Raw genomic sequence first — 25,796 nt, 5'->3', positions numbered from 1 at the left:
AAGGGTTGTTTTTGCTTAACATCATACTTTCTATGCAGTTTTAGTACTTAACATTTTTAAATAAATCTTCTATCGGATGGACAAGCCTAACAAAGATTTAACAAAATATTCCATATTTTTCAACTCAAAGCTTCTTTTTCAAACAGTAACAAAAACTAAAATTGTGATCAAACAACTATTTCTCTATGAAACAATTACATTTAGAATTAATTGTTCCATGCCTCCAGATATGCCAAAAGAAAATCAAACTTGATAAAACAGATATTAAGAAAAGTTAAAAGTCCAAGAAATACCTTACATTATGTGCCATCAATGACTGATTTTGCAATATTCACATGATCCCAATATTTCTACAGTGTGCCTATCCCCGGGCTATTTTTGCGTATTTTGGAGTCTTTTTTTTAAATTATATGGATTGTGTCATTAGCAACATGTACAATAGTCATTACTTTCCTTGTTTACTTCACAATATTTTACATTGATATACAGTTTTTTCAAATTTTCATGAAAAATAGCAATAACTTGGAGGCATGCTGCTTCAAGATAAAAAAAACAACCCTATTATATATAACATACTTAATGAGTATCTTTATTTGCTAGAATATCTACCAACAGCAATGAACTGAGAGTAATGGTATCAAACCCCAGGCCAGTGGGGCCTTTTTTTCTTTACATTACTTTTTTACATTTATATTAGTTAAAGATAGAATAGAGTTAGACAAGGGCCACGTTTCTGAATAAGTCCAGTTATTAATTATGTGGTTCCAACAATAAAGAGTGATAAAACAAACCAATATATTAATAAATTGAAAAGTGGACCGAGTTGGAAAAGGGCCGAGCTGACTCGGAGGCAGAGTACGTTTTAGGTCCGAGCTGACCCTGAATCGATGTAATGCACTAATTTTGCAGTCTATCAGCGAAATATATCAATAGCTTTACCAGATTGTCAAAAAACTTGATTCTACATACGGAATAAGATTACAACTAAACTTGTGATCATAAAAATTAAATATGAAAACATTGATTTATATGATCACAAGTGAAATAACAAATGACCTTTCACTGAATTTAAACAAATTTTCTTGTTTCTTTTATGCATTTATGGATGATATTTTTTTTTTTTTTTTCATTGTTTTTTCCACGGTTGTTATTTCAAAGTACAACGTCATATTTCACTTAAATCAAGCCAATAGTGTTTCCAAATAGCTCGGAAACGAAAAAATAACTTAAATATTATTGTTTAACGAATCAGGGGTAATAACTCTGTGTTTAATGGTCGAACCCGGTAACCTAAAGATATTCTCATCTTCTCTTGATAAAGAAGTTTCATTGAAATCTAGCCATTAACACGTGACGAATTCGTTTCTGCTTGGCGGCGGGGGGGGGGGGGTTGGTAAAGGTGCTGAGCGAATAATTCACAAATGTGTGCCAAATTCGTACGAACTTGTCACACACGTGTAAGGAATTCGAGCGAATTTTTCAAACGTGTGTTGAAGTCTTTTTTGTGAATATTGAGGTTCAACACAGCTTAGTGCAAAAACAACAGCATGGCTCTTTTACTTTATGAATTTGATCATTCTTTAAAGTTTGAAGGTTGTGGATCAAATGATTACGTATTGAATGTTTTTCACATTAAAGGCCTATTATACCTCAGAATGCTATTATTTTTATTTATCAAAACTTTTAATTGTTGGTGTAAAAGGTTACCCGTTGGCCAATTACCTTAATCATCTTTTTCATATTGTGCTTTTTGCCAATACGTACAGTTATGTTTTTGTATGGAAGTCAAATTACTAGTTTGTTTGCATTTTGCTCCTTATATGACAAATAACTTCAAATTTATCGCTACTTTCTTCATATAACAAGCATCGAACATACTTTAAAGCCATTATTTAAACATTATAGAACTCAAGTTTGATCTTTCTTAAGAAGTGAAAGTTTGTTTCTGAAACAAAATGTGGCTTTAAATTCAACATTCAAGAGACATTGACCTGTACATACTGACGCTTAAAAACAATAAGGATCTTCTTAATAATCTTGTTAAGATTTATGGCGAAGTGTTTAAATGGTTCACAAGTTGATGAGCGGAGCCGGTTTTCATAATCAAGGTAACTGTGCCATTTACGCTAAAATATTAGGTGTCTATACTTAATATAGTTGATTATACTAGGCAGTCGAAAGGTTGATTTACATCGCCATGTTGAACAGAAACGAAGAGGTCAAACGATCGACCGACAATTGCAAGCAATACACCATTTGTCTTTAAAATGGGAATGATAAAATCTTGTTAATGTTGACATATTATCAAATGACATCAGAGTATCCTTACCCTGTACAAAAACGATCCTTTTCCTTGCATCATCTCACATTGGGTGTCAGGATTGTAAACTTGACCTCCAAGGTCATTTGCATAAGGGTCAATGTCATCATTGCCTGTCGCTGTTCTTGCAGCCATACAGTTATTAGAGCTTAAGTAAACAACAAATGAGTACATTTATTATATACTTGTAAATGCAATATTTTAAATATTGATTAAAAAAAGACGTATTTTCATTTTCCGTATTTTCTCACTGCAGAGAATACATATTTTTCGTATTTTAACTTTTTAACTTTTCTTCATCATTCAGCCAATACACACAATTTATGGGGAAGTATTTCAAATTGTAATGTCAAAACTAGAAATGTATCTATGGACACGGTGCCCCAAAACTCCACTGTTTTGTCAATCTACTGACTATAGGTCAAATATTTTTTTGGGTTACACGCGACGTAAGTTAGAAACTGAAAATCTTTTACTAAGTCAAAAGCAAAAACTCTACAAACACTGAATAAATTCACAAGCAAACCCCAAGGTGCATAACTACGCATGCTGACCGACATTCTTGGAAACTTTCAAGACTACTGATCAAATACAATTTGAGATATGTATGAACAAGTTGAAAATTCCAATTTTTTTCTATTTAAAGAGTAATAACTTTAAAAATACTGAATAGATCTATAACCAAAGATTTCAGAAAAACTCATATGATTTTAAGGGAAAATTTTGAGTAAAGGGGAAATTTTTCACTTAAGATTCTTTAAGAATACGGCCTGGGGTGCATAAATTCAAATGCTGATCAGATTCATGACTCTAGGTCAAATATTTGAGCTACGCGTGACACAAATTACAAATTGAAAAGTGCAATTTTTTACTTAGTTAAGGGCAATAACTCTACAAATACTGAATAACTCTACAGGCAAATCCCCTAGGTGCACATCTATACATGCTGACCAAAAATTCCTGTTAAGTTTCATGACCCTATGTCAAACACTTTTGAGCTACGCACGACACAAATTGAAAATTTTTACTAAGTCAAGAGCATTTACTCTGACAAAACAGAATAAATCCACAAGCGAAACACCAGGTGCACAACTTTACATAATGAGGAACATTCCTGTAAAGTTTCATGTTCCTAGGTCAAATATTTTCTGAGCTACGTGCGACACAATTTGAAAATTGCATTTTGTATAACTTAAAAAATACTAAATAAATCCATACGCAAACACTGAGGTGCACACAACTACACATGCTTACCAATATTCCTGTAAAGTTTCATGACTCTAGGTCAAATACCCTTGAGCTACGTGCGTCACAACATAAGAACGGACGGACGTACGTCCGCACGAACTCAGTTGACATTATGGGATGGATATCAATGTTCATTACGTACAGACTTGTTATTGTGGGAAAAAGAGTTGCCTATGGGGTGCAAATACGTTGCTTGTGAGGTTTTATAGATCAAACAAGATCCAATAAAAATAAGAGCACCGCTAACCGGAGCATTATATGCCCGAAAGTATAGTTTTTTAGTAAGGATGAAGCATTTGTAAAGCATGGGAATTAAATAAAGTATTACCTCTTTCAAATAGCAATTCTCCAATGAAGTATGAATATTGTGGGCCATATGGAACTTAAGTTATGCTCCAGAAACTTTTTTCAGTTTTAAGGTAATAGTGACCTTGATCTTTGACCTTGTGACCCCAAAATCAATAGGGGTTTTCTTCCAAATATGGACAATCATCCTATGAAGTTTGAACATTGTGTGCCAAATGGAACTTAAGATATGTTCCGGAAACTCTTTTTAGTTTTTAGGTAATAGTGACCTTGACCTTTGACCTTGTGACCCCAAAATCAATAGAAGTTTTTCTGTCTAATATGAACAATCAACCTATGAAGTTTGAACACTGTGGGTCAAATGGAACTTAAGTTATGCTCCGGAAACTGTTTTCAGTTTTAAGGTAATAGTGACCTTGACCTTTGACCTTGTGACCCCAACATCAATAGAGTCTTCTACCCAATGTGGACAATCATCCTATGAAGTTTGAATATTGTGGGCCAAATGTAACTTAAGTTATTCTCCGGAAACCAAATTGGTAATGGACGGATGGACGGACGGACGCCAGGGGGGTATTACATAATATGCCCGAAATTCTTTATGCCCCGGGCATAATTTTAAAAAACCCAAAATATCAACTCAGAAAGAATGTCCAGATTGAAGGCATAGACTGACAAAGGAAATTCTATATGCCCTCTATGGTGGGGGCACAAAATAGATAAAAAACATTTATTTCATGCTTTATATAGTGTTTTACTTTAATAAATCTGATGATTACATTCTGATAAACCACTAGTGAAATTCATAAAATATAATTTTCACTGTAGCCGAACTATATCTGAATGCGGATGAAAGAAATATCATAACTAAATGGAATAACAGGCAAAAATAAATGCCGTCATACATATTTTCATTTTAAGAAAAGAAAGTCGATGTCATCATACATCATGTTAAAAATGTAACAAAATTAGAGAAATATATCGGAACTATATTTCAAAATTGACGATGTGACGTTATGATGTGATGACGTCAGAGAGGAGAATGCACGACGTTACGCGGCAAAATCAATAAAAATTACTTAAAATCACTTAAAAAACATGAAATAAAAAGAAAATTTATTTGTTTTACATATAAGATTGAAATATATCATTCGTGAACACCCCAGCTATCATATTTTCACTCGTGGCTACGCCACTCATGAAAATATTGCATCTGGTGTTCACTCAGTGAAATATATTTCAATCTTACATGCAAAACAAACAAATATCCTCTATTTATAACATGCTTTTCGGTAGATTATAGAATATATAAGTGAAATAAAAAACTAATATTTCACTGTTTGAAACAGTGAATTTATCAATTTTGAATTTAAGCCCGTTATATTGTTTCAGTGAAATACCAGCATGCACAGTACTGGAAACCAACTTACTGACGTAACGTAGTAAATGACGTCACGTTGTATTATTATTTGGCGAACTTTTCATTTAGCATGAGGTTAAAATGTCTTGTTAATCGTTATTTTGCCTATAATAAAAAGACAATTTGGTTAATTTAGTCTAAGATCGAAATATATGTCACCTCGTGAACACCAAAAGTTCATATTTCTCTTGTGGCTGCGCCACTCGCGAAATATATCTTTTGGTGCTCACTAGACACTTGGTGAAATATATAGAGAATAATAGGTTGGTGCCGTGGATGGAGAAAGTTTATCTGGCGAGGCGGAGGAATTTATTGGGTGAGCCGAAGGCGAACCCAATAAATTCCGGAGCAGAGCCAGATAAACTTACTCCATCCACGGCACCAATCTATTATTCTATTTATCCTGTCACCGTTTTTTTTTAAAGAATTTTATTAGGCAAACTACCTTTAATCACACTATCGGAAATGTGTCTATATAAACAAAGAAGGCCCGAAGCGTGCATTATTCTACAACAATGCACTCGCCGTTCTTATTATCTCCCTGTGTATTTTCACATTGAGGGCGCCATTTTGTTTGAAGAATGTGATAAATAAAAACAATTTTTTGTTGAATTTTGTTGTGAAAACTAGATCTAGAATGAAAGAAAATGGTCTAACTAAGAAAATGAATTCGAACACCAATATCTTTTATTCAGTCGTTAACTCTATACAGACGTTTAAAGTATTGTTTACGTGACGTCACAATGTAGCGCCAAACAGCACGTGCAAAACAATCAAATCAAGTACGCTATTTTAATGTCGCAAACGAGTTAAGTTTTACATTTATTTCACTTTTAATAATTTTTATTTCGCTTGAAAAATTTTGGAGTGAAATAAAATAAACAAACAAAGTTTTCAAACGTTTCCAAAATTCGTTATTCTACACACAGAAGATTTAACGACAGTTTTTATATTTTTTTCTTGTATTTTTAGTCCGGCAAACATGCATACCACGTGATCAAGTGCCGTAGATCAGTAAAAATATACGGCACCTTGTTATCGGGCCGAAATTGATACAAGTGACAGGATAAATTCCGATCTTACACTAAACTAAACAAATATCCTCTACATAATAAACAGAAAATCCAAGTCTTTTTCTATAAATACAAGATTTATTTTCATTTTGTGCTATGAAAATAGAGAATAATAGGTTGGTGCCGTAGATGGAGAAAGTTTATCTGGTGAGGCGGAGGAATTTATTGGGTGAGCCGAAGACGTTTAAAGTAGTGTTTACGTGACGTCACAATGTAGCGCCAAACAGCACGTGCAAAACAATCAAATCATGTACGCTATTTTAATGTCGCAAACGAGTTAAGTTTTACATTTATTTCACTTTTAATAATTTTTATTTCGCTTGAAAAATTATAGAGTGAAATAAAATAAACAAACAAAGTTTTATCAACGTTTCCAAAATTCGTTATTCTACACACAGAACTTAAAGTCCAACATTATAATAATAAATATATTTTTTCTTGAAAAGTAGTCCGGCAAACTATGCATAACACGTAATCAAGTGCCGTAGATTAGTAAAAATATACGGCACCTTGTTATCGGGCCGAAATTGATACAAGTGACAGGATAAATTATCATATTTCAATTGTGGCTACCGCCACTCATGATATGTTTTTTGTCATATTACTCGATGAAATTTAATCATGTGTTCAAAAAACTTGAATATTCTACATAGTACATATCTTCATTTCAATCTTTTGACTGTAAAAAATAACAATTTATTGGACTAAAGGCTGAATACTATAAGCATCTTACACCGACTACCGGTAAAGACCGGAATATTTTTTAGCTCGAGGCGGTAACGAGACTCGGCCGAGTTCCCGCTAAACAGTCACCCGAGAGCTAGATATTCCTGTCTGTGACAACAGCCTGTGTTTGCTTCTTTTTCTTGCATATTACATATCAATTATTTTCAGAACAGAAATCACGAAAACTGATATTCTCATTACGCACTTTTTTCTTATAATAGCGTATGAGCTAACAACATTCAAACCGGTAAAATGACGTCATCCTACGCAATTCATTCATAAAAGGTGCACGACAATGGTGTCATTTTAAGCACGCGACTGGTCTTACATGAGGGTGTAAGACAGGTGTAAAGGGTAGATGATCCTGTCTGATATGCAAGAAGTAATAACATTTGGCGTTAAGCACACTTGACAGAGCGTTGTAACTATAATTAATCTACCTAATAAAACGAGAACGGTGACCCCATTTTCTTTTCGCTTAAAATGTTTCTGTTATCATATTCTAACAACATGCAAAGTTCAAAGAAATTCTATTGAACTGTTTTCATTTTGCCTATTTGTCTACAGATATGAAAACTTCCGAAAACGTCTTTAAAGTTTATTCTATAAGGTGAAAAGGCGAGATTTCAGCATTTGATAATTCAAGCGTCTTGTCCGGTATATACCGGAATACGGTATTTAGTGAGGTACTCCAATCCTTTTTAGTCTCACTCAAATCAAACAGCGTAATTTACGAAAATCGGTACCGAACGTAATCGCTTGAAAAAAAAAGCATTAGTGATCTTCCTCATTTTGTCTTCTAAGAATGGAAATGATATCGGTCTGAATGGTGTTCATCGGCTAAAATGTCGTTTTGATGCGAAAAAAGTAACCACTCAGGGCTCATGCATTAAAACTCCAAACCGGTGTTAAATTAAGAATTGAAACACGACCCGCATTTTTCCATATTGAATTGTGTTATTATGCAATAAAACCAGTGTTGACGTTCTATATTTAGACATGTGACGTAATCATTATATGCCTGTGACGTAACCACTAAAATGAGACGCGGAGTACGGAGACAATCAGGCACAATTTAGCTAAATATCAGGTACGGCAGCATTTATTTGTTGATGTCGTGTTAGAATCAAAATAATATAATTATTCAAATCGGTGAATTTATTGCTTGATAAAAAGCACTGTCGTTCGGATGCGCATCATTATGTCACTCGGGCTACATTGAATTGAAGGCGCGATAGTAAAATTCCAGTACATTTAAAGCCTTTACCAATTAGTGTGTCTTGGTTTACTTTATAGAGCCGTTGTAAGAAAACACAGTGCCCAGGTAATTAAAATTATCGACAACTCCAAGAGAGGAGTTCGCGTAATGCCAGTGCTAGTCGGGTCTTATATAACCTCGCTTTCGGAAAACCACAGCCTTAGTTCTTTCAGTATTGACAATAAGACCCCAGCGATCACAATATAATTTTAACAAGTCGAGCTTGCATTGAAGATCAACGGGAGTATTACTAAAAAGCACCATGTTATCAGCAAACAACATAATGACTAGCAGGATTTCATCAATATTTAAACCACACGATGGATCATCATTCAGAAAAAGTTCAAGATCTTCTAAAAATAGAGAAAATAAAACAAGGGAGAGAACCTAGTCCGGCTAGGAATATATTTCTACCATCAAATACATATTTTGTGAACATTCAATGAGCCGTACCCCTTTGGGTATTTCTGGACATTTTGTTGAATTGTGAGACGGAAAGTTAAATTTGTATTTACGAAGTGTATAGGCCTACGTTTGATAAATAGAGGATATTGAATGAGTGTAAGTTCAATAATAAATTTACTGCACGAGTTGAATAAAATTATATTATGCGAGCCTCTGGCGAGCATAACATTATTTTATTCAACGAGTGCAATAAATTCAGTAATGAACTTACACGAATTCAATATTCTATTTATCACATACCAAAAATAAAGACCGTTTTAAGTGAAATCACAGGTGCTAGTGGCATTGATTTGACCTAAAAATGTGTTTGACCTTGTTATTTATACAATAAAATATCAATATATTAAAAAAAAAAATAAAAAAATTTCTTTTTCACTGTTATATTATTAAAGACAAGGTATGCAACATTCAGGTACGAAAATTATGGGTACGCCGGTTATCTGTGTTAAAATTTTTCACCGGGCGGTAATATCGTCGGATTTTTGCATGGAATCAATGCACAATATATTTTTCTATTACAATTTACTATTTACAGATCCCCAATTAACCACTAGTTAATGTTTTAAAGCCCGAAAGTAAGAAATCACCCAGGTCCGAAAGATGAGACCGTCATGACATGTACATTGTAACCTGCTATTTACGCTTGAAATACATCAACAATGAGATCAAACGGGTCGAACACACATGCAAACAACTTGATTTTACATACTTTTAAATGGTTTTATCCTCCACGAGTCGAACTTAGTCCTATGAGCCTGTATTTAAAGAAATATCCTACATGTAGACGATATTTTTAGAAGGTAATTCCTACCGGAAGTATTCTCCGGCTTCCGTTTTACATACATTGACAAAGAGCGGAACAGGGAACCAAGCACGTGTTGCGGGAGAACACTTCCGATTTAGGAATTACCTTATACATGTAGAATTTTTCTTAAAATACGGGCACATAGGACTTAGTGCCACTCGTGGAGGATATAACCATTTAAAAGTATGTAAATCCAGTTGTTTGCATGTACGTTCGACCCGTTTGATCTCTTTGTTGATGTATTTCAAGCGTTAATTCCAGCTTACAATGTACATGTCATGACGGTCTCATCTTTCGGACCTGGGTGATTTCTTACTTTCGGGCTTTAAAACTTTAATTAGCGGTTAATTGGGGATCTGTATATAGTAAATTGTAATAGAAAAATATATTGTGCATTGATTCCATGCAAAAATCCGACGATATTACCGCCCGGTGAAAAATTTTAACACAGATAACCGGCGTACCCATAATTTTCGTACCTGAATGTTGCATACTTTGTCTATAATAATATAACAGTGGAAAAAAAAAGGTTTTTTTTTTGTTTTTTTTTTTAATATACTGATATTTTATTGTATAAATAACAAGGTCAAACACATTTTAGGTCAAATCAATGCCACTAGCACCTGTGAGTGAAATAAGAGTCATTTTTCATTGACGCGCCTATAGTATTACGCTAACATTTAGCGCGTCTTTACACTATGTTTGTATAACGTTAATGACGTCACGTCAAAATATATGCACGGCCGTGCAATACCATATTCACGGAGTCGCAAAATCGGCACGGGTGTGTGATAAAGCATGATATTATATTCTTATAATTTACATTTTCTGTGTTCTCTCGTTAGCGAGGGAGTTAGTTAAAGTAGACACTGTGGTAACAAGCAAATCAATGCTGAACGTTTAGTGAATCAGTTTTCCTTTCTTTATATTTCTTGTGTAGTACATTTTAAGTTGGAAAATACGAATTATTTTAAAACATTAATTTTAGGGGAAAGAACCTTTGTTTATAGTCTTCTAGCTGTTTTTCCCTCCCTAAAATTCAAAGATACCGGGGTTTCTAAAGTGTTTTTTAAATTTTTTAAATAATGTTTGCTAGAAAAATTCCTTTTTAAACCCCAAATTTTTTTTCTATATTTCATTTTAATGATAACATTTAGTTACTTGACCAGGAAGTAAATAGGAATAATCATTTCTTTTATAATTACGGAGTACTTTTCACGCTAATTGTGAGACGAACCCTAAATGATGTCCATATGGGCGCCGCCATTTTGAAATGGACGTCACGTCAGGTTACAACGTAAGTCAACGGGAAAAAAATATAATTTTAACATTTTGACCATATTACTGACTTTATGAAAAAAATGAAAAACATGCCTAGAGATATTGACGTCAGGGTTAACATGACATTAATATAAATGATTTTACTAATATATTAAATTAAAAATGGAATGTTCAAATTTGATGGGACAGACTTTAGTGCTTTATCAGAATATAATCATCTGATATATTACAGTAAACACTTGAAAGCATGAAATAAAGATAATTAATCATATTCACCACTAATTAAACTTTAAACTTACACTTGATTCAAATAGGTGATACGAGTGTCAAAATATGTCTGTGAACAAGACGAAAACTGCCAAAGTTTTAGGTTCCTGGATGAGTCATAGGATATTTTAAGATAGGGCGTCATGATACCTCCATACGGACAGCTATTTGTATAACCATCATGATGTGATCCTAAACTGAAACCGAAACGAAACGATTAATGAGAAAAATATTAAACAATGAAATAAACTATGTAGCTGACCACTCTATGAAATCTGCAAAGTTCAACAATGTTATGTTGCATGGATGATAACAAGATTCAAACGATTCTTTTATTTATTATAACCATTTAATACATGTTGTTAAGACCGGAGCTTAAGTGAGAATGCCTAGGTATCAGAGAGGTATGATCATATAATTATATAACATAGCATTAATGGATATCAAGTAAAGGGAAGCAACCATTAACTGTACAACTAAACCAATCTCCTACGCAGTGATCTCCCCTTATGAGTACAGAGATCTCTGCCTATATCAGAATTTCTGATATTTTATATTTTCAGCTTTTGAATTTAATTTTCATTATTTTGTATACCTTTGATATTTATTTGATAAACTATAACGAACTTAGGTACGAGAAGTTAAAAATAAAACAGAAAGAGAAAAATGACGTAAGATTTTCTATGCAACGGTCGCTATTTACATTTGAATTTCGACGTTACGTCATGTGACTTTCATCATCATGTGATGTCTGCGAAGGCAGTGATTACAATCTGTAAAGGGAGGTAATGACTGTGAGGAGTTTGCAACTAAACATGTAAAGAGTTATATGATCTTGATATCATAACAAACAAAGGGGAAGCGGCACTCAATAACCGTCCCAATGGACACTGGCTAATATTGACCTCTCAGTTTCATAGTTAACATTTTTTGAAATTTTCAAGTAATAAACAATTGGAAAACGACCAGATTATATGAATCTTACACCGGCTACCAGTACAGACCGGAATATCTAGCTCGAGGGTGACTGTTTACGGCCGTAACGAGGCTCGGTCGAGTTTCTGTTAAACAGTTACCCGAGAGCTAGATATTCCCGTCTGTACCGACAGCCGGTGCTTGATTCTTTCTCTTACATATTACATATCAATAACTTTCAGAACAGAAATTACGAAAACTGATATTCTCATTACGTCCTTTTTTTCTTATAGTAGCGTATGAACTTACAACTTCCAACTTCATTCATATAACGGTTAAAAGACGTCATTCTAAAAAATACAAATCGTTCAAAAGGCACGCGGATATGCCGTCATTTAAAGCTCGTGACTTATCTTACATGGGGTGAAAGACGGGATTTTCTAGCACCGGTTGTTTAAACAGTAGATAATCCAGTCTGATATGCAAGGAAAAGCTGAGTTACATTTAGTGCGGTTCTTAAAGACACTGTATCACTTGACTCCGACGAAATTCTTTAACTTATCACTTTCTACAAAATACTAACAGAAAAAAACAACAACAAGTAACAGTGTAATTAACTTACTTATGTCCAATCTCATGTGCGATAACAATTGCAATCGACGGTTTGAATGCTGTCATTTCATTGATAGAATATGCATTACTTTGACAAACTCCGGACAAAATATGCAACACCTTAAAATACGAATCATAACTTTTTATCAAAAAAGAATAAGCAGATATATTTATTTTTATGAAATAGAAAAATTGAAACCTTAAGGAGCACTCAAAATGACGAATTTGAAAAAAGTTGCAGGCTCGGTTTCACAATTGGTTTTAAGCATGTTACACGAACGGAAATTGTAAATGCATGCTACCACCAGACTCCAAGCAACGTGTAATCCAGTTCCGAACATTGAAAACTGAAACAATCTGTTTCTTAATTTTGCTTATATTTAATGTAAACAGGACTTGAGTATTTTAAAAAATATAGTTTATATAACAGTCTCAGACAGTTTGTGTTGACAAACACAAAAATGATTAGATTTAATTGAAACAAATCAATATTTTACTATGTATTAGTGTGTATACCTAATAGAAGACCACTTTTGGGAATTTACCATCTTCATATATCCCATACCGCGCCTAAATATAAATATAAAGAAAACAAAATATCAATAAAAATTGTAGACTATGAACTAGAATTTGTTTCTTCTTATCGAATTAGGGTGAACCAAAGCACAAACATTGACCGCATTTGTTTTCAGACAACCACATTTCCTAATTTTATGGTGATTTTTTGACTTAAAATAATCGAAATTTAGGGAAACGAATTTTTTGTAGGTCCATAAGTGTAACTTTCGGTGTTGTACTTACTAACAAAAACCGCTTCTAGTAAATATATATTAATCATATTTAATTCAAATATGAAATTGTGTCAAACATTATGATTTTTTTCCTGAAAACCAAATTTTGTCATTCAATGGTTCAGTATAACACATAGACCTTCATTTTCATTTGATAATAATATGTATTTAACAGTAATGAATTATTTGATAAACAAATACTATTGTAAATAATGTCGCTTAATTGACATATTTTAGGATTAATCTTTGCGTTTATTGATTAAGTATATAGAAACAGAATCCATAAAGAATGTCTTAAACGACAAAATTGAAAATATTGCCTGCGCAGATTTATTGAGCTTATTCACGGGGCTGTACTATAAAGTGCAAGCTACCGAGTACATGACTTGCACCAATATTAAGTATAACTAAGAAATAATATATCCAAACTGATTGTATCTCTCATAATAATTCGACATTTAACATTGAATGGCATTAAATTCGAAAAGATTTGTTCAAAATGTTTGAAAAAAATATTCAAAAATATCTACAAGATACCGAGCATGTACAAGTCTACGTGAATTCAAAGCAAGCCCATTTATACATCTATTTAACTTCTACATTACCTACAAACGTCTTCAACAAGGCTCCTTCTATCAATAATTGCGTTTTTTTCTTTCTTTTTTTGTCATCTTGTTTTTTTTTTTAATTTTACCATCAACATTTTGAATGAAAATTAGGGTAGATTTAAAAAATAGTATTTTTTATTATATACTTATAGAAATATATGAAATATTGAGAATTCTAACACGACCCGCATTTTCCCTATTGAACATAGAAGAACCGAAAGTGTGTGTTATTATGCAATAAAATCACTGTTGATAATATGTACGGAAACAAACCAGACGAGCGTTTCACTAACATTACGTAAGTTTAACGTATCTTTTTATGTAAATTTGGGACTTACGCAAAACGTAAATTTACGTTAGTTGCGTTTCACTATACAGAACGTGCAACTTACGCCAGCAGTAAGTGAGCGTTACTTTACGTTTAAAATTACACAAATGCATATATATATATAGCTAAGAAAGTTTAGTAAAACGAAAATAAAACGTATGTTCTGCTGACGCAAAGAGTTATGTTCAATTTTGATTTCTGATAACGAAAGTGCGTTAGTGAAACGCAACCCTGGTGCAATTTAGCTTTAAATATCACGTACGGCAGCATTATATTTGCTACTCCCTCTTGCTACGCCCTTCATCGCATCCGAACTCTAGACGGTGATGTTATTGGGCGATAAATTCACTGTTTGGGATATATTATTTCTTAAATATAAAAGGAAAAAAGAAGAAACATTTCCTTACCCTGTAAGCAAAGCAGCATGGTCATAATTAAAATGACGTATTGAAGCCTCTGCCCATCTAGCGAAATCATTTATTATGTAGTCACCATCCGCTTCTCCTGCATCGTTGGCGACATGATCTTCTACATACCGCGAATCGCTTGAATCCTGCGGATATATGATACATTTAACGCATGATGCGTCGGAATATCCATTACAATATGAGACATGATTTTCAACAAATAGTGTTTCGCTTGATACACGCAGATACAAGATACATTAGACAAATGATGTGTGGTAATAGTCATTACAATAAAAGACATGGTTTGGCTTGATACCGGCAGATGCATGATACATATAACACATGCTGTGTGGAAATATTCCTAACAATATTTAGACATGATTTTCTACAAATGGTGCATCGCGTGATACCTGCGGCTAATGATGCATGTGACACATGAAACGTGAAGTTGGCAGTAGCAGTGGCACAGCAGTAGCAAAATTATAACACGTGAAGTTGGCAGTAGCAGTAGCACAGCAGTAGCAAAATTATAAAACGTGAAGTTGGCAGTAAAAGATGTACAGCAGTAGCAAAATTAACACTCGTAGAGTTCCAGGGTTTATTGTTGCCAATGTTTTATTGACATGTTCGACTTCTAGGCACGTATGAGGCACTTGAAGACGTTCAGGTATGTTGGTGCCAATAGAAATAATGATTTTTTTTACTTCTAGGGACCTTAAAGTGTATTTTTCATTGGCCTGCGACTTAATGTTTTATACTCGCAGACTTTAAGGAATGTTGGTACCAATGCAGATAATGACTATTCAGACTTCTAAGGACCTGCCAGATTCTGTGACACTCGCAGACTTTCTGTTATTTTGTATAGCCAATGGCGTTTATGACATGTTTGACTTCTAGGCACACGTTTCATTTCTTTGGTCTGCGACTGATTCTCGGACACTCTGACACACTCCACGTTTTATAATTTTGCTATTGCTACTGCAGTGCAACTGCTACTGCCAACTTCACGTTTTATAAGTTAGCTACTGCTTCTGCTGCGCTACTGTTTTTTTTCTTTTGGTTTTTGCAAATTTTGGCCAATTTTAGGGGTTTTTTAATTTTTGGGTTTTAACTTACTAAAATTTTCACGTTTTATAATTTTGTTGGGTACTTGCTTGCTAATGTCTGCTATAAACCACTTTTAAAATTTCCCTAATGCAATGTTTGTACGCACGGCTGCGCAACTGTACGGGCTCAAACCCATCCCAATTTTCAGTTTATAATTTTGCACGGGCTACGCCCACTCCCTTGCAATTTTCCACCGGTATTTTATCAAAATTTTAAAATCCGGTTTATTTTACCTAAAAATATGAGAAGTGGGGGTTTAAATTTTACAAAAATTTTTATGTGTGGAACTTTTGAACATTTTTTTTTTAATATGTCAAAAAGGTCAAAAATTCTAAAAAACAGTGGCGCTTTAAACCATTGGCCACGTTGCCACACAAAAGGGATGAATTGCAAATGCCTCTGAAAATATATTAATTTGAAAATTTGTGTTGGCTTAGGATTTTTTTGGTTAATTTCATCTAAGTAGACAACAATAAAGATTATTGGTCACTTAGGAATAAATATCATATCGTACAAGTCTTACTCGTTCCTTTTTTGTAAGGGCTGCTTCAATTTGTAGATTGTCGTTATTTATTAAACTGTGTAAAAAACACGAAGAGTTAATCGGTTAGTTCCCTATGAACACTTACATCAGCTATGAAAATTCCAGCAAAAAGACAGGAAATTGTATACGAGTAGTCTGTCGCTAGTTGATATTGTAGATCCACCTGAAAAATGTAATATATTTTCTAACACGACCCACATTGTTCCCTATTGAATATAGAAGAACCAAAAGTGTGTGTTTTTTAAGAATTAACATCGGTCTTAGCGGTGTTTATCATGCGTAAGAATTGACCATGAAAGCCGTAGGCTTGAGAGGTTAATTTTTCGCACCAAAACGACAATACCGGTGTTAAATAGCCGATAAACACCGCTCAGACAGATATTATTTCGATTCTAATAAGAGAAGTTAAGGAAGATCACTAATGTTATTTTTTCAAGCGGAGATTACTCCCGGTGCTGATTTTCGTATAACGCTGTTCGATTTCGCATCCTTCTGTTGTTAAAATATAGAAATAATAAAACAACTTAGAATGACGTCATTACGCTGCTTACGGGTGTCAAAATATTTATTTTAACTGATATGGATCAAATCTGTGGCTTTATACGTGAGATATTATTTTAGTATTGTATAAAAAAGAAAACATTATAAGAACTGAAAATATTAGTTACAATGTTTTTTTTATTGTTGCTTTAAAAGGCTTTGTAAACTATATAATTGAGGGAGAAAACATAAGATGCTCATAAACAAGTAGTCCATAACCAGTGTTTATTAGCAGTACACCGGTTTTTTCTTCTTTGTCTATAGTGACAAAATCATCAGGAATGTAAGAATATGCAATAAAATAAATCACTGTTGACGTTCTATATTTAGACATGCGACGTTATCATTATGCACGTGACTTAACCACTAAAAATGCGACGCAATGAAAATAAGTACGGAAACAATTCAAGCGCAATTTTACGGAAGCGTCCTGGTGCCAATTCATAATGTTCTATAAAAAAATAAACTCCTACGTAGGAGATAAAAAAGCCTAATTAGGAGTTTGTAACTCCTACGTAGGACTTTTAAACTCCTACGTAGGACTTTATAACTCCTACGTAGGACTTTGTAAGTCCTACGTAGGACTTTATAACTCTTACGTAGGAGATAAAAAAGCCTAATTAGGAGTTTATAACTCCTACGTAGGACTTTTAAACTCCTACGTAGGACTTTTTAACTTCTACGTAGGACTTTTTAACTCCTTCGTAGGACTTTATAACTCCTACGTAGGAGATAAAAAAAGCCTAATTAGGAGTTTATAACTCCTACGTAGGACTTTTAAACTCCTACGTAGGACTTTATAACTCTTACGTAGGAGATAAAAAAGCCTAATTAGGAGTTTATAACTCCTACGTAGGACTTTTAAACTCCTACGTAGGACTTTTTAACTTCTACGTAGGACTTTTTAACTCCTACGTAGGACTTTATAACTCCTACGTAGGAGATAAAAAAAGCCTAATTAGGAGTTTATAACTCCTACGTAGGACTTTTAAACTCCTACGTAGGACTTTAAAACTCCTACGTAGGAGATAAAAAAAACCTAATTAGGAGTTTATAACTCCTACGTAGGATTTTTAAACTCCTACGTAGGACTTTTTTACTCCTACGTAGGACTTTTAAACTCCTACGTAGGACTTTCTAACTCCTACGTAGGACTTTATAACTCCTACGTAGGACTTTATGACTTTATAAGAAATGCATACAGAATGCTTTGCAAATCTCAACATTCCGGACCGGTATATCGGCGAAGGAACAAGACACTTAGCTCCCCCCCCCCCCAAATCTTAAACATAGAGGACATTTCACCTTTGGTTCATACAGAATTTATTTAAGTTTGATTGTGTAGAAAGCTATAAGCTTATAGACACACTTTCGAATCCGTTCCTGGAACCAACCAGTACGTACTTAGCAACGAGTGTAAAGTTTCTTGCTCAAGGAAACAACGGCTTGCGCCTAACGGGGTTTGAACCCATGCGGCTAGCGGTCATTAGACTACTAGTCACACGGCCATGCCGCAACACTTCACCTTTTAATAAAGTGTAGTGTACAGTGTCTTAGGGTAAGGTGTCTGTAAGCATTGGCGATGTATCCCGAAAAATTGCTTTACAGCTACTTAGTATTCGAAAAATACTTACTCGACATCAAGCATATATATCAGAATTTTAAAAGGCTTTAATGATTACGATTTCAATACGAACTAGCTGAACAATACGAGCAATGTATCCATTTTCGGCCGTTTCTAATGAAGTGTCTTGTTCCTGCTCCGTAAAGTTTAAGAAGATAACGGTTTGCGGAGCATTATGCATGCATATGTTTAATAATGAATTACATTGTATATCCAAAGTTTAACCCAATGGCCATACATTTTGTGTACATGTGTATAATAAATATAACTAAACGTACATAATACAGAATCATCGTTTAATATATGCAGAGAATGACAAAATCATCTCTGGCTACAGACTAAAGGTATTTACTAAAGTGGCTTGCCACAATTACAACTTGACACATATGAGCTGCGCCATGACAAAATCAACATAGTTGGTTTGCGACCAGCATGGATCCAGACCAGCCTGCGCATCCGCGCAGTCTGATCAGGATCCATGCTTTTCGCTATCAGTTTCTCTACTTGTAATAGGGTTTGTAAGCGAACAGCATGGATCCTGATCAGACTGCGCGGATGCGCAGGCTGGTCTGGATCCATGCTGGTCGCAAATGCACTATGTTGGTTTTGTCATGGCTCGGCTCATATAATTCATTTTCCTACATAATATGCTATCTTAAGTTATACTCTAGCATACATGTCCGTCGAATTCTGTGCTTTCAGTTCTTTGATATGTATTCTACGTAGGAGTTATAAAGTCCTACGTAGGAGTTTAAAAGTCCTACGTAGGAGTTACAAAGTCCTACGTAGGAGTTATAAAGTCCTAATTAGGCTTTTTTATCTCCTACGTAGGAGTTATAAAGTCCTACGTAGGAGTCCTACGTAGGAGTTATAAAGTCCTACGTAGGAGTTTAAAAGTCCTACGTAGGAGTTATAAACTCCTAATTAGGCTTTTTTATCTCCTACGTAGGAGTTATAAAGTCCTACGTAGGAGTTACAAAGTCCTACGTAGGAGTTATAAAGTCCTACGTAGGAGTTATAAAGTCCTACGTAGGACTTACAAAGTCCTACGTAGGAGTTTGAAAGTCCTACGTAGGAGTTACAAACTCCTACGTAGGAGTTTATTTTTTTATAGAACATTATGAATTGGCACCAGGACGCTTCCGTAGAAGGGAGCTCTGAGTGTGAGAATATAAAAAGTGTCAAAATGTAAACAAAGTAGTATTTTGACAATCTCAAAATGTACTATATAAATGGCAAAAGGCACCAGAAGTGAAGGAATTTTCAGGTAATTGAGCCAATTAGTAACTTTCACACCAAAAATATATTTTATGAGAAAGACAATAAAAGCATTTGCGAGACATAATGGGCCTTTAATAAATGCACATACCAGGTTGCATCACAGGGAAATCTGTCATTATTTTCTTATTCTTTATATATGTATATATATATAGTGGGAAAGTAAAAATGACAGAATCCCCTGTGGGTTGCATTGTAATTTAATTCAATGATTAACGTCTGCAAACTATAGCATACATGTACATTTTTTACCTTTAATCAGAGAACTTTCGAGTTAATTGTTATTGTCAGAGTAAGGAAAAGAAACTATGTTTTAAAAAGCAAAAAAGAGCGACATAACTCTGAGACGTTTAGTTTTCCAGTTTTAGCGTCTCTCTTAGTCGTTGACCTACTTTCCGTACCGTAGACACGGACTATGTTTGATCAGAAGGTACTCTACTGAGGTTTTTATTTGTTTGGGTCGTCAGACCAAATAAATAATGGTAGCGAAATTTCAGACTCTAATGCTGTTAATTGCAAATGCCGAATGTAGTCCGCTTTTTTGAAGCGGTTACTTCCCTTTATATGTAACACTAAGGCCGAAAAATTCAGTGGAGATCACTGCGTAAATATGGTCACATGACAGGCGCATTCCAGCAAAATAATTCCCAAATGGTCGAAGATTTCTAATATTGTTTTATTCTTTATAGATATACATGCTTATAGAAAGCGCCATGATTATTTAAACAAGTGTTAAACAACAGTTAGCGTCGTCACAAACCCTAATTAAGAATAATAATGCTTTTCTTCAGTCCCCGTGGCCGAGGAGTTTGCACGCTCGCTTAGGAAGCGCGAGGTCCCGGGTTCAATTCCCAGTTGAGACAACTCATTTTTTTTCAAATTGTTTACGTCAAATAAACATTGGATTGAATATCAGTGTTGCATTTAGTCTTATAGCAAATCTACTACAATTAAAACGCTGGAAAGCATTGGTTGCACTATACAAAAACAAAATTGTTTTATAATCCCACAACCTTCACCTTTCTGACATTCTGAGACCCAAACAAATTCAGCGCCTTCTGTGCTTTGATTTTCTATTTTATTGGTTAGTTATCAACTGAAATATGTTTTACAATGTATTTATTACAAATAATTTACAGAAAAACACTATTAATTGAAATACTGGGGGAAAAAACATACATAGAACGTTTTTGTATATCCTAATATAAACATTCATATGAAATTTAAATACTTATTGATGGACATGAAGTAAGTATTAATAGCAAGTATTTGTAGTAATGAATGAAAACTACTTTCACGGCCAGTTTTGATAATAGCCGAATAAACACAGTAAATGTACTTACGCCGAAAATGTGGACTTCCATATATGTTAATTGTTCCAACAGTTAGTCTTTCAGCTGAAAAATGCAAAATTACTTGCTAAGCCTGCATCTCTCTGACAGAAGAACACGTAAATTCAACAGACCCCTATTCACAGAACATTTTCACCTGGTGGAACACAAATTCAAGGATGTGTCTCTTTGTTGCATCGGTCACTTTATCTTACCAATTTAAATTATTTTTTAATATCATACTAGGATATTGTGTTAGGTCCAGGCGGTCAGATAGTGCGGGTGCTACACCCTGTGCTAGAGGTGTTGCTGATGTGCTTGGACGGTAGACAGCATTCACTGATACCGTCTTTGAAGAGTCTCGAGTAGAGCTCTCAACCAGTAACGTTATTACTACAAGGTTATTATTGCATTCAGTAATTTATGCAGAAATACTCAGTGAACAATGTAATTTCTTAAAACACACTGTATTCGTCGGCTTAATGATAAAAACGAGCCAGCAAGACTCGTTTAAGGAGATTTTATCCGACTCTGAGCGCCGCTCCAGGCGGTGCTGGGGTGTACAACATGTGCTTAAATTGACGGTTTTTGTGGATTTGCTCAGAAACACTACAGTTACCTGTTTTATTTAAATTGATGTTTGAAATACATTAATAACTTTAAATATCTGATTATCATGCTGATAAACTAAATCATTGGAAATATTATTACATTTCTGCTATCAGAACAATTGAAAGAAAAGGATAATGTTTTAATTTTGAACATTTTGTGAATTTCTTCTCACTGAATATGCATTTGCTATAAGTAACAGTAGATCGTCGAGTGTGAAGTACAGCTTGAGTGAACTGGTGAGATTTCGCTCAGTTTCCAGATTATATTATATCATATTATGTAGTAACCAGAATAAAAAAGTCTTGGATTATTTATTGAACAATATGAGAAAGCGGTATTGTCACTTATTGTCACTTAGAGACACTTAAAAACCAAAAGGTGATTTTCATAGCCTTGTACATAAAAAAACCCATGCAACTGTTTTTATTACCCTTCCAGATTTTTTTCCGCCTTTTTGATTGGATATTAATCACCCGAAAGAAATTGATATTACCTAGCCAGACGGGTAATATACACATTAAATTTCCCCGATGGGTACCCCATGTTGTAAACAACATGCGCCGTGCGATGCGCGTACGGTTAGATTTTACGCGATATAAATTCCGATTTACAAGCACTTTTTAACTTTCAAATGATAAGTATTTACCAAAATTAAATAATGATATATATTCTCATCAGTATTTAAAACAAATATGACCTTGTGAAAGCTTGATATTAATTAAAAAAAAGTGCGTTCAGCACACTACTCCTTTTCTCTAAGACTTGTTTACGTCCGTTATGTTCGAAAGAAAATACGTCATGTATTTATGTGACGTCATGTTATGTTGAAGGGGTATCCTAAAGGGAATCTTATTTCGACGTTTCATTTTATTAAATTCTTCTTTGAATTTATTAAGATTAACATTATATATTGTGTTACATAGTTACATTTTTTCTCTTTCATACATCTATTTTATTCACATAATATCGTTTTCTTATTTAGTGATATTTTTTGTTACCAAATTTAACGTTAACGTTTGGCGCGGCTTAAGACGCCGCGTTACGTCATATTTTATCTGGGCGGAAATGCAATGATCATAACAAATTTAAACACGTTCATACAGTTTATAAGCATCACGACGATACATTTAAAACGCCGCAATAGTTGGTATGTTTATTTATTTGTTTAAAAATGATAATTTATATTAGGATTTTATTGAATGTATCTTAAATAAGATTATTTAAGTGTACTGTAATTAGATCTCTATTTAAGTAAAATATGTTTAGTTTATTTGAGAGGTAAATACAAATGTTTTGATTGATGATCGTACGTTTATTTTTATGTTTTGATATACATGTAATTATCTTTGTATTTTTTGTAATGATTTATTTTTATTCTCTTTTGTACAGAGAATCGTTCCACGTTTGACGTTTCACGTTTCCCGTTAATAAACGCATTCTCACTTACACTGGCGTCGTGTGTTTATAATTCTCAACTAGAGTTTAACAACTGTCAAGTCGAAGGTTAAAGACCTACTGAGCAGAAGGTGGAAATGGATTCTAAAAGGTTTCCTGACGCGATGAAGTCGCGAACTGCACACCTTAGTCAGCTGACGAAAACATTTAATGAACTGGAACGTTTAATGTTATCACCAGAAAATTACGACAAAGTACATGAAATGTACAATAAACTTTGTGAGAAATATGAACATTTCAAGGCAGCACATATTCTATGTATTGATATGTGTGAGGATACAGAAAAGTTGAACTCAATGGAAAGTAATTTTACCAGTCAAGTTAAGAACTTTGCTGAGTTTAGTGAACGCTATTCAGAGTGGAAAAAATCTGTGAACAATACAGAAGATTGTATTTCAGTGAACAGTCGTGTTACGAATAATTCGTCAGTGCGTTCGTCACGATCTGAAATGCTTAGTGCTAAAGCAAGGAAATTAGTTGCTGAACAGAAATTAAAGACTTTGATAGAAAAGCAGCGCATTGACAAACAACAACGAAAGTTGCAACGTGAACGGGAGGAGCTTGAAGAACGTAAACAATTACTTGATGTGCAAAGTGAAATTGATCAAGCTCAGGTTGAAGAGGCAGTATGGCAGCAAGACGCAATGTTTCCGGCTCCGGTGGTAACAACTGACATACCACAAACCAACACCGCTACACACATAAACAGCGGTAGTCGTGCAGACGACATTCATATGACGACAGTCGTTCATTCACAAAAATACCGGATGTGATGTTAAATAAAGACGTTAGCAGTACTGCGCGTAGTATCGGATACAACGAAGAAAGACTTAATGCAGACAATTATCATCTATGTAACAGGAGGGAGGTTTCCGGAAACCAAGTACCAGTATGCGACGTTTCCATGGATACTTCTGATACAGCAGTAAGCTATAGAACCAACACCAAAGGTAAGGTGACTAGCGATATCAGTAGCATCGACATGGCATTCAACAGACTAGCGTCTACATTACAGAAAGGGTTTAATTTGCCTAAACCTGAATTATTGACATTTACCGGAAGTGCCATAGATTATTGTAAAATTCATTAAGAATTTTGAAACAAACATTGAATCAAAGATTCTTGATAACAGACTTAGGTTGAGTTATCTTATACACAATATTGTACAGGCGAGGCAAAGTCTTGTATAGAAGATTGTGTGTTGTTAGAGTCCGATGTAGGTTACGCACGTGCACGAGAAATATTGAAAAACTCGTTATGGTAAACCTCATGTTATTGCTAGATCTTATATTGAAAAATTAGTTTATGGACAACAAATTAAGTCTGGTGATAGTGATAGCCTTTCAAAACTTGCTTTAGATATGCAAAAATGTGAGATAACTCTTTCACAGTTAGGGTTTGTTTCAGATGTTGATAATACTGAAAATCTTAGGCGTATAGTTAAAAGGCTACCTTTACACTTAAGAACAAAATGGGTTGATGTAGCACACAACATTAATATTGCTGGCAGAGAATCAAATTTCTCTGACTTAGTAAAATTTGTAAATGAGAAATCTCAAGTTGCTTGTTCTATATATGCTTTAGATTCTTGTTAAAGAAAATACACAACCCAAAGCTATTAAAGCATCCAATTCAATGTCTGAAAACAATAACAAGGCTAGATTAACGACATTTGCTACTCATACTGATACGCACAAAGTCCGATTTGAACGAAATGTTATTGTTTGCTTAGGAACATGTTCTGATTTGTCAAAATGTCAAAAGTTTAGCTTATTAACTTTGGCTGATAGGCGCAAACTGATTAATAAATTCAAACTTTGTTTTACAATTGTCTTAAAGGAAAACATATGACTGATACATGTTATAGGCAAAATATGTGTAATGTTCCCGACTGTAATGGAAAGCATAACACGTTGTTGCATAGTTGGGCGAAGTTTAGGTCTGACCACACAGTTACACATCCGTCAGTAAATTGTGCTGCTACAAGCGGCTCCTGTGTCAAGGCATGCTTAGGTATCATACCCGTAGTGGTCACTAGCGAGAACGGAAAGCACGTGCAAGACATATGCTCTTCTCGACGACGGTGCAGATAAGACTTTATGCGATGAGCGTTTGTTACAAACATTAAATCAACCTGGAAAACCAGTGTCATTCAATATTGCTACTGTAAGTTCTACCGGAAGTACAATATCTGGACAGGAAGTAAATTTGCACGTGCGAGCTGTAGCCGGTGTCAATGCTGTTCATCTTAAGAGTGTTTGGACAGTAAAGAGACTTTCCGATTACAACTAAATCTGCAGCTAGAAGAGATCAGGTTCGTAAAATACCTCACCTGTCTGACATTGAAATTCCTAACGTTGACGTAAGTGACGTCATGCTTCTTATTGGGGACGGATACTCCGGACGCGCATGTTCCGTTAGAGGTGCGAGCGGGGGCAAGTGGTCAAACCATATGCTGTTTCGCACTTGTCTTGG

The 25,796-nt window shown here is 34.4% G+C and overlaps 3 protein-coding genes across 3 annotated transcripts; 1 reads left to right on the top strand and 2 right to left on the bottom strand.

Moving 5' to 3' along the window:
- Positions 1–1,286: 1,286 nt before the first annotated feature.
- Positions 1,287–12,812, bottom strand: LOC132722735 (snake venom metalloproteinase BaP1-like). The gene is made up of 3 exons (XM_060707277.1): positions 12,707–12,812; positions 11,202–11,366; positions 1,287–2,468 (listed from the first exon to the last, which is right to left on the bottom strand). Exons 1-3 carry the CDS (start codon positions 12,760–12,762, stop codon positions 2,315–2,317), a joined length of 375 nt encoding a protein of 124 aa, XP_060563260.1. The 5' UTR covers positions 12,763–12,812; the 3' UTR covers positions 1,287–2,314.
- Positions 12,813–13,199: 387 nt separating this feature from the next.
- LOC132722739 (uncharacterized) lies at positions 13,200–18,747 on the bottom strand. Its single transcript, XM_060707281.1, has 4 exons — positions 18,733–18,747; positions 16,567–16,665; positions 14,831–14,976; positions 13,200–13,266 (listed from the first exon to the last, which is right to left on the bottom strand). The coding sequence occupies exons 1-4, from the start codon at positions 18,745–18,747 to the stop codon at positions 13,200–13,202; spliced, it is 327 nt and encodes a 108-aa protein (XP_060563264.1).
- A 4,042-nt stretch (positions 18,748–22,789) lies between these two features.
- On the top strand, positions 22,790–24,377 carry LOC132722714 (uncharacterized). The gene is made up of 2 exons (XM_060707244.1): positions 22,790–23,013; positions 23,256–24,377. Exon 2 carries the CDS (start codon positions 23,399–23,401, stop codon positions 24,092–24,094), a length of 696 nt encoding a protein of 231 aa, XP_060563227.1. The 5' UTR covers positions 22,790–23,013; positions 23,256–23,398; the 3' UTR covers positions 24,095–24,377.
- Positions 24,378–25,796: the final 1,419 nt, after the last annotated feature.

The sequence above is a fragment of the Ruditapes philippinarum genome, unplaced genomic scaffold (genome assembly GCF_026571515.1).
Source record: "Ruditapes philippinarum isolate M1 unplaced genomic scaffold, ASM2657151v2 ctg147_1_1_1_1, whole genome shotgun sequence".
Classification (NCBI taxonomy): Eukaryota; Metazoa; Mollusca; class Bivalvia; order Venerida; family Veneridae; genus Ruditapes; species Ruditapes philippinarum.
The sequence above is the reverse complement of the archived record's forward strand: the minus strand, read 5'-3'. Positions and strand labels throughout refer to the sequence as shown.